This window comes from Malurus melanocephalus, unplaced genomic scaffold (assembly GCF_030028575.1).
Source record: "Malurus melanocephalus ecotype Western Australia unplaced genomic scaffold, MMel_1.1 scaffold_210, whole genome shotgun sequence".
NCBI classification, from domain to species: Eukaryota; Metazoa; Chordata; class Aves; order Passeriformes; family Maluridae; genus Malurus; species Malurus melanocephalus.
In genome coordinates, this window is record NW_026623442.1 from 403,898 (window position 1) to 417,087 (window position 13,190).

Consider the following 13,190-nt stretch of genomic DNA (forward strand, 5'->3'; position numbering starts at 1 on the left):
GAAGCTAAACACATTAACAACTTGCTAAGTTACCAAGCATTAACATGATTAAGTATGGTGAAGCACTGCTTTGCAGCGCTCAGATACTTGGTCATGTGGCTCAGCAAACAAGTATACCCTCATTCAGCTTAAAACTAGGACACATGTACAGATTAAGCATCACCAGTAGATGAAAGAGGATGTACTGAAATCATAAAGATATAGACTTGGAATGACAAGGGTCACGAGCTAATGAAATAACGCTTGCAATTTTTTTTTTGTTTAAGCAATCTGACTTACAGTCAGCAATGCAATTTGTATAGGAAACACAACTAGCAATCTGCACACAAGGAAAACATTTCTATTACACTCCTTTTCTTAAGCTCTGAACTCCACCAGTTAGGCAAAATAAGATAGTTGTTACCTTCAGAAATACTAGTTTTAAAGGCCAGAAGTAGCCATTGTGATATAGTGCACTTCATTAGTATTATTTGATTTGTTTTAAAATCCCTCCTCTCCAAMCATGTCACAAGAAYGGCCCAAATAAACAAATAGTAAATRTACTAACTACAACTTCTTAAAACAYTCTCTGCTTCACAAAAGGCATCCTTCTATCACTGCTGTTACCCTAAAATTCAGGAAATTAAATGGGTAACTGGAAAGAAGCAACTCTAGCAACTAGATAAAGTTACTAAATTACTGTCTGAATGACTGTACAGAGTTCATAGCAAGTATTTCGACAAGGTGACACTGAAACTTGCTTTAACTTTAGCTAACTTTAAGCAAACCTAAAGTAACTAGATTAGRGTTTTATACAACACACACAAGTCAAAATAAAACCTGCTTATATAATCCAACCACTWCTGTCAAATTTCCCTTACCAAAACAAGTTCATATCTCCTTTGCAACACAATGACTTCTTTACAGACATCAAATGGGGTTTTTCCAATAAGGCTCAGTGCTGAAGAACTCTTTCAGTTCTGGTAAGAATGCATCTACAGTGACAACATTGCTTTACATATTTACAAATTCAAAACACAAAAAAGCATTCATCAATATCTTCACTGATTACTGAAATAGCTTAAACAGTATATTGTGCTCCTCTTGAAGCATTTTCTTGCCTAAGTATGCTCACAACTGGACAGTCTTTATGTACTTTAGAAAAGATTCCTTAGATGTCAAGCGACCTTCAGAYACCCTACAAAGCCCAAAAGACTACCACAGTAGACTGAGGAGCTATAATCATTGCCAAAGATCKGGTAGGAACATATGTATAATTTAAACATAACAGCAGTGACATTTACAAGAATGTAGACATTTCACTGCTTCTACTCACAATTTCACCAGCTGTAAAACTATACTGCAACCCTGCCTGCCTCAGAGAGAGCTCAGGTGCAGACAGAAGAGCAGGAATTCAATCCYTCATTCACTTGATTTCTCATTCCCCACTATCTCCTCCAAAAAGACTTCAGGAAGAGCATAGTCTCTTTCATTTGAATAGACTTAGAGTTATACCACACATGGCAAAGACTAATGGCCACAACACTGTTGTAGCCCTCTCTCYCCAAAACAAGACTGCAGATCTTGCACAAAATTTCTTGAACTGTTATTTTTAAAAATACTAGGTAATCAAATCAAATATTAAAAACCTCTTCAGCTACCACCAACAGTAAAGTGGACATTAATTCCTTTTATTAAAATTGAACCACTGCAAATCAGGACTCCATTAGGTTTCTGGAAAGGTTTCTCAGCAGGGAACTAACATGATCATTACCTCACCATAACATCATGTATTATCTGAAAAATGAGYATATTGTTTTGCTTCATTCTATCACTTGTGAAAACTTCAAGCCAATACCCATCATGGCTCCCAAAGTTTTAGGAACTAGGGTAGGAAGGGAGGTCAAGATCCATCTAAGTTAACAGTCACTCTCTCTACCACAGGAGAAACTAGGTCCTGTGAATAACTAATAACAATGAAATGAATGTTTCATGAAGGAAATGCACTTGGTTCTAAAGGTCACAGAGTGACAGATAAGAGCATACAGTGAAACAAATCCAGCAAATTACTGATTGACCTGCGGGGTCAATGAATCCAAGCAATAAATATTTCTGCTCTTTGAATAATTAAAAATGTCAAAACAATGGCTGCAGACAACAGTGTTAAGAATGCAGATAGACCAGACAATCTACTYCATATTTAAGTATTTCACTTGCCTGTCCTGTGACTGCTCCTCGTACATTCTTTCCTTTCCTTCTTTGAAGAGTCTTATAGCCCGTTTGGATTTTTTCATAAGACTGTCAATGTAGATTTTGAAATATTCATTCTCACTGAGCTGTGCAAGTTTCTGGTTGTCATCGTATTTGCTCAGTATAAGCCGCAAATGTTGGTAAGTGTCAGGTAGAATGTCAAGTATATAAGGTGGGCTGTTTTTGAGTTGAAGCTTTGGGTTTTGGCACAATCTTACCTATAAGCAAAAAATAAGAGAATGTAAAAGACAAGAAATACATTGGTACAAAAACAGATCTGGCATCTTCAAATTCACAGGGTGTAACATATTTCTCTAACCTCCAGTCACAAAGTACTAAATCCTACTTCATTTATATTCTGTGAAATTCCAGCATAGTCTATAACCTCAAGAGGCAAAAATTGACTTAATCTTGTCACATCTATAAAAAGCAAACAAGCTTACCTACATAGTTTGTGGATTTGCCCTCAAAGTACATCTTTGCCTGCCTAATATATGCTAAGGAGCATATCAAAAYACAGCATGCAACAAATGCCAAGAGCAGTACTTTCATACAGATCTGTTTGCTGCAGGTTARCTTACCTACGGATGTTTAAGTATCTGCTAAGAACTGACATAAATTACTTCGTCATCTGCTGGCTCTTTTCTTTATCCAACAATATAACCTCTTAGACCCCAGGGAAATTTAATTTTGAAAGCTCTGCACATAAGGAAAGGGTCTGAACTGTGATAGGGGTTCAAAAGTTTTTAGCTACAACAAACAGACTTTAAGTCACTCAAAACCAGATACTGTAAACCAGGAAATAAAATATTATAAACTCATTKTTTTCCAGCTCCTGGCTATAATAGAAGTTCAGTGCTTTGCTCTTGGCTGGATGAGGAGCTGTCCACCAAAGCTTCTTTCTCATTCCCCTACTCATAATAGCAGGCTCGTAGGTCAGGACAAGGACGGGGAAACATCATTCACCAAATACTGTCACAGGCAAAACAGACTCAACTTGGRGAACTTAATTCATTTTATTACCAATCAAATCAGAATAGGGTAACAAGAAAATCAAACCAGACCTTAATAACACATTCCACCCACCACTCCTTTCTGCTTGGGCCCAACTTTATTCTCAATTCTACCTCCTCTCCCAGTAGCACAGGGGGATGGTGAATGGGAGATGTGGTCAGCTCATCACACCTTGTCTCTGCCACTCTTCTCTCCTCAGTGAGAGGACTCCTCACACTCTTCCCTTGCTCCAGACAGGGGTCCCTCCCACAGGAGAGGCACTGGCACTATTGGACATGGGGGAAGCTTCTGGCAATGTCTCAGAGAAACTACCCCTGGAGCCCTAAAAACTTTGCCACTTTAAATACTAAAAGCAAACATCACAATGACTTGGAATCATTGTGATCCTAAGTGGCACAAATAATTGAATATATATTACTCAAAAAATAAGCTCAGACTAACTGAATACCTTTATTTGAATCTAGTCTCCACTGGAAATGTTTCTGGAAGAGAAAGGTACTCGTTGTTTCCTACACATCCTTAACATAGTAAGGTTAGAATTGTCTCTTGGCTATCTAAATTTTCTGATAGTTTGTTMTGCAATGTTCTGTTCTAGAAAGAAATGGGAACAAGACAAACAGGTAGTTTTTGAGTGTTGTTGTACTGAGCTATTCAGGCTCAGCTAAAACATTGCAGAGGGACATATTCTAGACATGTGTGTGCAGCTGCACATATGCAAATACTTATGAAAAAATTAGGACCATGTGGTTTTAAAGTTTTATAGGCATCATTTGAAGATTGCCACATWATATATTAGTGACTTTGACATTCTTCTGAGGTAACTAACGAGGTTATAAAAACATCTTAATACTGCTGAAAGTAGATTCCTATTCCTACTAATCTATCAACCTGAAAAAAAGTGCAGTYTTGAGCATTTCTGGGTGAGAGGGGAGCAAACTTKTATCCTRTAACACCARCCTCTCTAAATTCAGAGCTGYATCACTATTGCTGACCTGTCCTGCRATTTCTACATCTACACCATTAARAAATTCACTGCCTTAAGATWGTTGCCACTACCAGACTTTGAAGCATCACAAACAGCAAAGCAAACACGCAATAGTTTCTTACCCTCTGAAACACACACAGCACAAAAACACAACCAGGTGACTAGACTGAGATAACAGGGGTCATAATTATGAAAGTGGAGATAGAGTGGACAAAAGCCAAGCACAAAGAAGTTTTTTTAAAGTCTAGCATCATCTGAACAGTGCAAAGTTTTAAGTACTATGGAAATGGTAACAGTATTTAAAAGATGACATTTACAATAGCTCTCCTGATTTCACTGACTGTTATTTTAGTAATTTCTATTATTCTTTTAGACCAAGTAACACATCAGGAAAGACTTCTGATGTGTTGTAGAACAGTCCTTATTGCAGAGAAATTTACATCTCAGTAGGGAAAAACAAAAAGGGAAGCAGGCATGTATGAATACATGAGCTATTCAACATRCTGAAGGGTGGTTCAGAGATTAAACACTAGCAGTTTGGTATTTCTAGACAYAAACAGCAAAGTTCCATAGCAAGCTCTCAAATAATTTAATGGCTTATAAAGGAACTCCTTTAAGTCAAGAACAAGCTAGAAGGAAACAAAAAAAGCAAAGTATAAAGAYATTTGATTATCTCTGACCAGGTAACGAAGTCTGAAACTGCAACCCGGAACTTCAAGAGACTTTGAAACTGAAAATAACTTGTTTATAATTTATGTGATAAAGACAAGGTCATCAGGATTAAAAAAAAAAGCGACAACAGGGCCCCAGTTGTGTGTTAGAAGATGTCTAAAACAGGATTCTCAAAGAATGAAGGCTGGATATGATGCCATTCTTTCAAGGTCAGAAAAGCACTGAATTTAACCTGACAGATAGAATTCTCTAAGGAGGTTTCAGAAACACAGGCAAAGAATCTTACATGTGTAGATAGACCTGAAAATCATCCATGCAGAGACATACATGAATTTCTTTTTTGTAGAAGAGTTAAAAGAACTGGAATCCCAAATACAGAAGTGAAAACCTTTATGAAAAACAGATTYTTTTTCCTCTGAACTTTCAGTTCACTATGATTTCTTATTTAGTGAAAACTTGAAACCAGACTGGCATTCTTCACACACCCAAATACAGGTGACACAAATCCATCACTGATCAGACCTTACAGCTTTCTGAAGTAATATACACAAGGGAAAAAAAAAAAAAAACCACTGAAAGATCAAAATGCTAATTCAGAGAAAAATGTCAGGAAYGAGAGCAGACCACAAGCAGAGAAGGTTGCAATCATTTTTAATTACTTATTTATCCTAACTTAAATCTCACGAACAAAGAATTAATTATCTTTCTGAAGTCTATCTTTTCAATCAGATGTGCCAACAAGCAACATATAAGCAGTTCCATATATATTAGAAATACCATTAAAAATATTAAAAAAAAACAAGAAAAAGCAATTTGCTTATGCTGRTTGCCATATTTTCAACACTCAGTCCATTCAACTATACAAAAAGAACATCCAGTTATAAGGAAGAACAAGTTTCTCTTTCAGAAGTTCTAGAAAGTTTTCTTCAGTATCACATCATTAGATAGAAGATTTACAAGGCTTCACTTGCTGCTGAATTTGGAGAGAAATTCAGCACATTAGCAGAATCTTCMATTTTAGAATAGGCTTTTAAAAAAACCACACAAAAATTCTTCAACACCTTTATTAGTTTTATGCATAACAATTGAAARAAAAACCACTACTATTACTTCCAAGTCAGTGATCCACTGAAGYAGTATAAGGTTTTCTTCACTCTATAGAGTACACAAGGCTTCAGTTCAAAGGATGCCATTCTGTAAAGAGATGGTTGGTAAACCACTATGATTTCCAGTCAGGATGTCCTGACACATACCACAGCAGCTCACAATTAAAAGCAAGCAATAAGAAATGACACCTGCTGACGCAAAAGATTTGCCAAGATCTTTCTTCAAAAGAAAATAGAACTCGAAACAAACAAACAAAAAAAACCCCCAACACCCCTAAAATAAAGATCTGTGTGTTGCACTTTACAAGGCAACTCTCATCAACACATTAGAAGCGGACATGAATCATGTCATTGTGTGATTTTTGTATTGTTATGACTGGAAGTAAGTATGTATATATTTAGCAAGCACTCAGTGTGAAAAATGAAAAGCAGCAAGCAAGTTAGTAAAAAATGTCTCCCTTACTGAGGCCAACTGAGCCAAAATTAAGCTCCTTTCAGTAGCTCCCACTCAGGAAAAATCCAAGTATTTAATCCAGAATCACAGAAACAAAAAAGTGCAACTGTGAAAAACTGAGGCATTACCTTAATCTAACAGAAACTGATTTTGAAACTGTTAACTCTGGAACTTCCAGACAAGTTAACTCTAGTTCCTTTGCAGAAAAACATCAACCCCCTCCTCCGTCCTATCCTCCCTCACCCCTAACCAAAATAAATACCACTATTCATAACACTTTTGAAAATAATTTGACTTAAATTATAAGGCATTGTTTCATAGCACCATCAGAGATGAGAGTAATGGAGGCCTAGTGTACACAAGACAATTATTTTTTTGCTAAAAACTATTTTCTATTCACTTTTTAAAGCAAATTTAAACGGCCTGAACTCATTTGACAAAAGGACCCTTGTTCAAGCAAAGTGCAGCAGCCTTAACATAATCTGTTTAAACACCTAATGCTAGTCAAAGACAATACAAGGAAAGTAACTCAGCTAAAACAGAGTGAGTATCTAATGAGTAGGACATCCGCTCAACACTGTTTTCAGCTGCAGTGAATGCACCAGAACAATTGGAGCATCAGTGCTCAGACACTTCCAAACTTCCAAAACAGAGTGTCTTCTGCCATGCTGTACAAAATAGTCAAAGAATTAGAAAACACTGACACATCACAAACAGCATAAAGGTAGCCCTGCAGGTAAGCCCTGCAGAAAGCCACAACATCCAATGCAACCAACAATGAATTCTGAAAAACTTAACCAGGAGGGGCTAGTGAGGAAAATGGTCAGAGTTTGAACATAATGCTTCTTCAACATAGGTTTCTTCCTGCCTGAAGTTACCCTAACTGCAATGCATTTCATTTTCCACAGAAAAAAAAAAAAAAGCTCTCATCAGAATACAAGTAGAGGTGACCCAATCACCAATCTTTTTGCCTGGGAATACAGTAAGTGCTTGTTCAACAGCTACCACACTGCAACTGAGCCATATGTTTCCATGCTGGAAGAATAAACAATAGCAATGCTGATGCCACAGACACACAAGGACAGCTGATTTTGGAGGGTGATTTTACTTTCTTCCAATTAGAAAGAGAGAAGCTTCTGTTTCTCTTGTTTAATGTTTTATTCTTTTTCCATAAGCAGTGTATGCAGGACATAAGCCTACCAACTCTGACCACAGAATCAATTACATAAAGTTTTTCAGAGAATAACCAATGCACACATAGTTCCAACTACCACACTCTGTAACTCAGATGCTGACAGATGTTAATTTAAAGAAAACCACRAAGCTAAGCTGTAGAGGTAACACAGCTTTTACTCACTAAGTCAATAGTATAAGCTTTGGWGGAGCACTCTAGTTTGCTCTTAAATAATTGCTAAATAGCAAATCAATGCCATCCCCATTTATACAGCCAGAGTCAAGCAACTGGTGAGCCATGACAGAGCACCCAAATAGTTTAGGCAATATTACTATTCTTTATAGTAGAAAATATAATTATTTCCAGGCCCAATGCATAAGAGGAATGAAAAGTGATTGAAAGTTGATGAGATATATCTGTTTTAAAAATCCTGTTCAGAATGTGTCACAATTCTGTCAGCTTGAATCCCACAAGAGTGAAGTGTGAAAAAATACTACTGGCAATTGCAAACAGCCCAGACAGTAAATTGACCGAACTACTCGTAACTGATGGTTACGTTGTAGTAATTCCCTCCCAAAGCTGGTCTCAACATACCATTATTCTCTAATAACAATACATGGCTTGGATCTAGGTTTTAAAAGCCATTAGGTTTATAATCTCAGATAATAAAAAAATCTAATGTAATTCACGCACAGTTTAAAGGAAGACCTGAGTTATTTGTGAACAGTATTCATTTTCCATTTATTTACAGGATACAAACTTTCTAAAAGATACTTCATGTTTTAAAACCAGTAATTTGCTTCTGACAACTCCAGAGATATATGGTCAGTTTTCTTATACAATGCAAGCATTGGAAAACAAGGTTAGCCTTCCAAACCATAAAAGGAATATTATCCTTTGCATAGCAAAGGAATTAAACAAAGTATTTTTGGTTCTTAATGGTAAAGCTACTGCTTATCCATGAGAAAAGCAGCAGGGAAACTTGCCATTGATGCTAACAGTTGTTTTCCCTTTAATGCAGTAAATTCACATTAAAATAAGACATACCAATAAACCACAAAAAGTACAGATCCCAGTGCATGGAGTATAAAAAGGAAAGAGATATAGAYAGATAACAATTTACATCTACTGATTACTTTCAAGCAGATTTTTTTTTTAAATTCCCTGCAAGTTTGTTGCTTATGGTAACTTTTACAAAAAAGGCTCTAAGCAGAAGCACTATTCCAACATTCTGTCCTGTGAAAGAACTCTTTCAAAATCCATTCTTATTTTCAAACTGGTAATAAAAGTTTAAAGAGATGACACACTTCAGGAGAACTGCAATAGTCTGCCTATTCCAACCTAAAGTATCAGCCCATGRAAAACTGACATTATCATGAAATCTGAACAATTTAAAGCAGGACACATAATCAATTCCACACAMAAAAAAAGTTTGCACGGTGCCTAGGTAGCCCGAATTTTTGAATATACCACAAAACTATGTCCACAGTATAGGATTAGGGTAGGAATCTTTGTAGTATTGGCAGCCCTTATTGCTGCAAGTAAGTAATTCATACAGAAAACCTCATCTGCCAGAGGACAAAACTGCACAAAGAAATGAAGGAAAGGTAAAAGACGGCAATTTTAAGAAAGAAAATAATACAAACCAGAAATTATTGAGCTCTGCCACTAGTTTTTAAGACTGCTCTATTTTCATTGTTTGGTCAAGATAATAGCTTTGCTTTGTTTCCATTCTTYATTTTCTTAACATCCTTAGAATGGGAGACAACTTCAGCTACCTTACKGCAGCAGTAAGWTGGCTATSACAGCTACTATAGTTAGAGAATAAACAACCTCAATGTACAACAAGTAAAATAGGCCTCTAAGCCACAACCCAGCTATGAGTAGCACCCCACTGACTTGGCAGWGCTACTGCCTTCTCTAGGTATTAATTTGATCAGTGACCCACCACAGAAATCAGTCACAGGACACACTCCAGAAATGGGATTTAAAATAACAGTTGATTGAGCAGGTTTCTATTTCTGATTTTAATCCCTGGGTTTGATCTAGGCRGAGTTAAAAATGACCTTCCTATGTCTACTGCCACACAAGGCTATGAGATTTAAATKTGTTTGCCAGCATATTAAATTTGCTCAAACACATCCTTTCACTACAAGTACCAAATGCTAAAAACTCAAGCAACAAGCTAGAGCATTCTCACACTATGACATCATCCTGTCTGGTATACTTTAATACAATTTGGAAATAAAATTTGATTAACTKAGAGCAGCTTAAAGAGGATACATTAAAGATCCAAATTGAGGACACTTATCCACTAAAATGAAAAAGGAAGCACAGCACAATGTCCAGCCTTTCCAGTGACTTCTTCCAAACAGGCCTTCCTGGTGGATTTGATGTGCTTGACAAATACAGTTATTCTGTGTTAGATGAGTGAAAGCAATCCAGAAGTCTAAGCAGTGRGGAAAAGACTTTCTGGTAACTGTGATTATACAAACAAATCAGGGTCTAACCTTACTATATAGATCTGTGAAAGGTCTGACACAGGGAAATCAGAGCTATGCATTCCCCACRTGGTTCCAACAACAAACTAGATTCCTAGCTTCCAAGCTGAAAACTTCCTCCTACTGAAGAACAGTTCCTACTTTTGCATACTTATTTTTGCAGTTCTTAGTACAAGAGAACTCACTGTTAACACCATCCTGATCATTCACAGGAAAAWATCAACAAAGTCCTTGTGACAATAACCATTTTTATCAAAACTGGGGGTTCAGTTTAAAATCGCTGTCAGCAAATGCAGTGGAAATACAGACATTCTTAGAGCATCAAAATGATGCTCTAAGATGCTAATGCATTCTTAGAGCATCAAAAATGAGCCTGTAAAGACTTAAAAAAAATACTTTAACAGCTGTAAAGGCATATTACATGAAATAGTCTCCACCTTGCCMGACTAATTATGAACGTTTAGAAACGTTGAGCATCTTATTTTACAAGAGCCACAAACAAAATTACAAAGAATCACTGCGTTAAAAAGTGGTAACTGTATCACCATACAGACCCAAGGCCAACAGGTAGTAATCCTCACTGCTCAGCAGTTTCAAGAGGAAGCTCTTAAGTATCACCCCATGTGCAAAACAGAGTGCCTGCATCTCCTGAACAGCAATCCATGCTACAATCAAGCTGTTCCCACCATTGGTAAGGAACATTTCTAGACAATCTATCATAATACAAGCTGTCACTTCATAGAACACTAAACAAAATGTATCAGGCTGGTGAGGGGAAGCATAAGAGCTAAAAAGCTACAGTCTATCCCCCCMCTTCCTGAAAATGTAAGTTTCAGCACAGCGTATTTCTAGTTTCAAAATTAGGCGTMGAAGTACTTACAAGTCATTAAAATGCAGAACACATGCTTAAAAAGTTAGGCATGCCATACTAATCTGTTTACTAAACTGACAAGAGTGACATCCACCAGTCCCCACGCACATTCCTAAAAGCACAAACACATCTATGCTGCCATCACCAACATTATCTCACAGGACAATTAGCTTAACTGAAGTTTTATACTTCAGAGGTCTTGTTTGCAGATTAACAGTGTGATCCAACACGAAACACACAGAATATGTGATTACAAGTCTAAGTTAAGCAGCTTTTGGTTAGGACAGCTCTTCAACTTTGAGTCATTTTAAAGGATCTGGAAATAACAATAGCCTAAGGCAAACACACACATTTGTTTTGCTTCCACAAACCAAGATTTAAAAAAAAAAACATAGCCAGAGGCCACTAGAAAGGGAAAAAAAATAAAAAAGACAAATGATGCTTAAATAACCTAAAACATAAGTCCCCTTACTTCCCGAGGCACATGCAGAACAGCACTCAGAGCTGCAGGAAGAAGCTGTTTGTTCATGTAAACCTATTTAAATAGCCCCATACAACCCTGTGTGTATACACGAAAGCACAGAGACACCCACCACTTTATCCATCAGCTTCCAGGTCTTCTCCACAGTCCTGCGGTCGGCAGCTGCCTGCTTGGGGGGRCCCACAGCATCCTGAATGGCATCGATGAAGCCCAGGATCCGTCCCTTGCGCGGGTTCCGGCCGTTGAGGGAATTGGCCATCTGGGAGCCAAGCTGGCCGCAACGACAGAGAAACACAGACTCACAAGGTGCTCCGAAAACATCTTGYCATAGAACCCGCCGCAGCCTGCGAGGCAACGCTTCCTTCTCCACGGGCAGGAAAGGGCAAGATCAGGGCATGTTTAGGAACAAGCTTAACTTTTCACGACAAACAGCGTAAATCCACCTGGMCCGGGTTTACACTGGCAGAAGCGACCCCGGATTTATTGTCAACACCGACAGTCGGGAGAGGGGAACACACCCGCGCCCGGCTCCGCGCCGCGCCCCTGCCGGTCCCTGCGCCCGCYGGCCGCGGGCACATGCCCGGCACCGCACAACAAAAGAGGCCGCGTTGTTGGAGCGAGGGCAGGAGCGGGAGGAGCGAGCAGAGGGAAGCAGCGCGGGCAGCAGGCAGGCAGGAACCCGCAGGGCAGGCGGGGGCAGCGGCACGCACACGGACCTGGCTCCCGGCGCACGCAAACGCRCAGCCTGGCACCGCACGGCCGTGTGCCAAGGGCGAGAGCGGCCGCCGGGAAAGCCGGGAGCGGCCGGMGGCAGGGAGGCTCCTCAGCCCCCGCGGCGGAGCGGAGCGGAGCGCAGGCGAAGCGTCTCTCCGGACGAGGCTCTCCTCCCTGCGGCCGCGGTGGCTCCGGTGCCGCGGGAGACAGGCGGAGCGCATCCCGCCCCGCCGCCCGCGCCCGTCCCGGCTCCGCGCCGGCCGCCCCGCAGCACTCTGCCCCGTGCGGCTGCTGCTGGCGGCGGGCGGSCGAGCGCTGTCCCACGGGGAAGCGTGGGGAGCCGCTGCCCCGCCGTCCGCGCCGCCCTCCCGTACCCCAGCCCGGCGGGCGGGAGGCAATGTGCGCGYGTGTGGAGAGTCCTACAGGCACATGCAAAAGAGACAGAAAGATAGAGAGAGATGCACACGCACAGGTCTGTCTGTGGCACCGCTCGCAGCCGCCGGCAGGCTGTGGTCTCCCTGCACTCCTAGGAAGTGAGGCTGGCTCCCCGGCGGCGGCCCTGCTCCTTCTCCCGCGCCCACCTCCTCCCCGCGGCGCGCTGGCGGCCGCTCCTCTCCTCGGAACATGCCCACCCCCCGGGACAACACTCGGTGCGCGCCTGCGCGCTGCACGCCGCTCCGCCAGCGCGGCCCTCCGCCCGCGGCCAGGGACAGCACCGCCCCGCAGCCAATCACAAGGGCGGCTTGCGCTTGATTGACGCGGCRCWCAGCCAATGGGCGCGGGTGTGGGCAGGGGCGGGGCCGCGGGAGGAGGCGGGAAGGAGCGTCCGGAGCGGTGGGAGCCATGGGAGCGCGGCCAGCCTGAGGGAGGGGGGGGTTCCGGCCCCACCTAACCCCGCCGCCTGAGGGGCAGCCTCGGGTCTTTGAGGGCGATGGGATTGGGGGCAGCATTGGTGGGGACGCTGGCTGTCCCTGGTGTCTCCAGGGGCT

The 13,190-nt window shown here is 41.0% G+C and overlaps 1 protein-coding gene across 3 annotated transcripts in view; it reads right to left on the minus strand.

The window, feature by feature from the left end:
- CBLB (Cbl proto-oncogene B) overlaps positions 1–12,845 on the minus strand; it is a 131,042-nt gene extending 118,197 nt beyond the window's left edge. For all 3 annotated transcript variants that reach the window (XM_057373918.1, XM_057373916.1, XM_057373915.1), the window contains exons 1-3: positions 12,672–12,845; positions 11,600–11,758; positions 2,197–2,447 (exon numbers count right to left, since the gene is read on the minus strand). In XM_057373918.1, the coding sequence (XP_057229901.1) occupies positions 2,197–2,447; positions 11,600–11,758; positions 12,672–12,827 (566 nt within the window). In that variant the 5' untranslated portion in view covers positions 12,828–12,845. The remainder of the gene's footprint in view (positions 1–2,196; positions 2,448–11,599; positions 11,759–12,671) is intronic.
- Between the last annotated feature and the right edge of the window lie 345 nt (positions 12,846–13,190).